Source organism: Pundamilia nyererei, unplaced genomic scaffold (assembly GCF_000239375.1).
Source record: "Pundamilia nyererei isolate P.nyererei 1_Seehausen unplaced genomic scaffold, PunNye1.0 scaffold05323, whole genome shotgun sequence".
NCBI lineage: Eukaryota > Metazoa > Chordata > Actinopteri > Cichliformes > Cichlidae > Pundamilia > Pundamilia nyererei.
In genome coordinates, this window is record NW_005192724.1 from 1 (window position 1) to 1,413 (window position 1,413).

Below are 1,413 nucleotides of genomic sequence, written 5' to 3' on the forward strand. Positions count from 1 at the left end.
TGCATTTACCACATGTATATCTGTTGCAGTGAACACATCGCACAGTGGCACGATTGCTCTTGCAGTTGTGTTTGACCTGACATGTGGCTCTTTTTCCAGGGCTCAGTGTGGAGGGTTGCATGATGTCTTGGAAGCGGTTTCGTGCCATAGTTCCAATTCCAAGCTCTCTTTTTCAGTGGAGAAGCAGTCTCCTCATCTCCAGTGTGAACAAATTCAAATTGTGAGCAATGGGAAGGTCAAAGGCTGAGTTTGTTTACTCCCAGACCCAAACTGTCGATGTAAGACAAATGTGTTGACCACTACAACATGAAGCAATCCTGATTTTCTTTAAGATAATGCTTGCCTTGCTGATTGAAAGCAACAGGTTTGTCAATGCAGAGCAATAGTAACCTGTTGTTAAGAAAGCATCTCACTGTTTGTGCTTATGTGTGTGGAATGTGTGTCTTTGTTCAGGGAAGAGGGTGCATCCGAGAATGCGGAGCCTGTCCAGATTTTCTGGGAAGCTGACGAGAAATCAATTCACCAGATTGATGATGGAAATTCCACCAAGAGCTTCAGCTTTGGTCTGTATTCCAACATACAGAAAAAATCAGCGATTTATTTTGGTTTTGTTTCACAGTAATGGGAATGCGAACACTAACCTTTCTCTGTTAACAGACCGAGTGTTTGCCGCTCATGAAACGACCAGTCAGCTGTACAATGGCATTGCAAAGCCTCTGGTTGTTCACACTGTCGAGGGATACAATGGTATGTGCAGGAAACGATGTTTGATCCCTCGTTGGGCGGCATGGTTTCTTCTCTTACTTTCTGTGTTTGCTGTACAGGAACCATATTTGCTTACGGGCAAACTTCTTCTGGAAAGACCTTCACCATGATGGGGACCAGTCGCACCCCCGGAGTGATACCTCAAGCTGTGGAGGATGTCTTTCAAAGCATCAAGAATGTAAGAATGGTGATTCATGTTTGCAATTTGTTGCGGTTGGTATCAGTCTCTTTTCATCCTAAAGGGTCACTTCTCTTTCAACCCAAGTTTCCCGAGAAGGAGTTCCTTCTCAGAGTGTCCTACATGGAGATCTACAACGAGACTGTGACGGACCTGCTTGTCGACAGCTGGAAAAGAAAACCTCTAGAAGTCAGAGAACAAATCAATGTAGGTTGATCATTTAGATGACTAGATTCAGAACGCTACTTAGAGGTTTGGTTCTCAGCATTTCTGTGTTAATTCCAAATCGCTAGCAGTGACGTGTCTCAGACTCTAGGAGTGCTGTAATGCTATGAAGTGTAGTGTGCTGTTTTACATGAGCTTTGGATGTTAATGATTACTGTTTGCAGAAAAACATCTATGTGGCTGATTTGACTGAAGAGTTGGTTACATCCTCTGCACAAGTCCTAGCATGGATTCGGAAAGGAGAA

General features: G+C 43.7%; 1 protein-coding gene across 1 annotated transcript; it reads left to right on the forward strand.

The window, feature by feature from the left end:
- Positions 1-335: 335 nt before the first annotated feature.
- Positions 336-1,410, forward strand: LOC106456079 (centromere-associated protein E-like; the record flags this gene model as incomplete). Its single annotated transcript, XM_013908251.1, has 6 exons — positions 336-364; positions 454-563; positions 658-747; positions 825-943; positions 1,031-1,150; positions 1,333-1,410. Coding segments are annotated over exons 1-6 (546 nt in total), but the record flags the coding sequence as incomplete, so codon positions are not given.
- Positions 1,411-1,413: the final 3 nt, after the last annotated feature.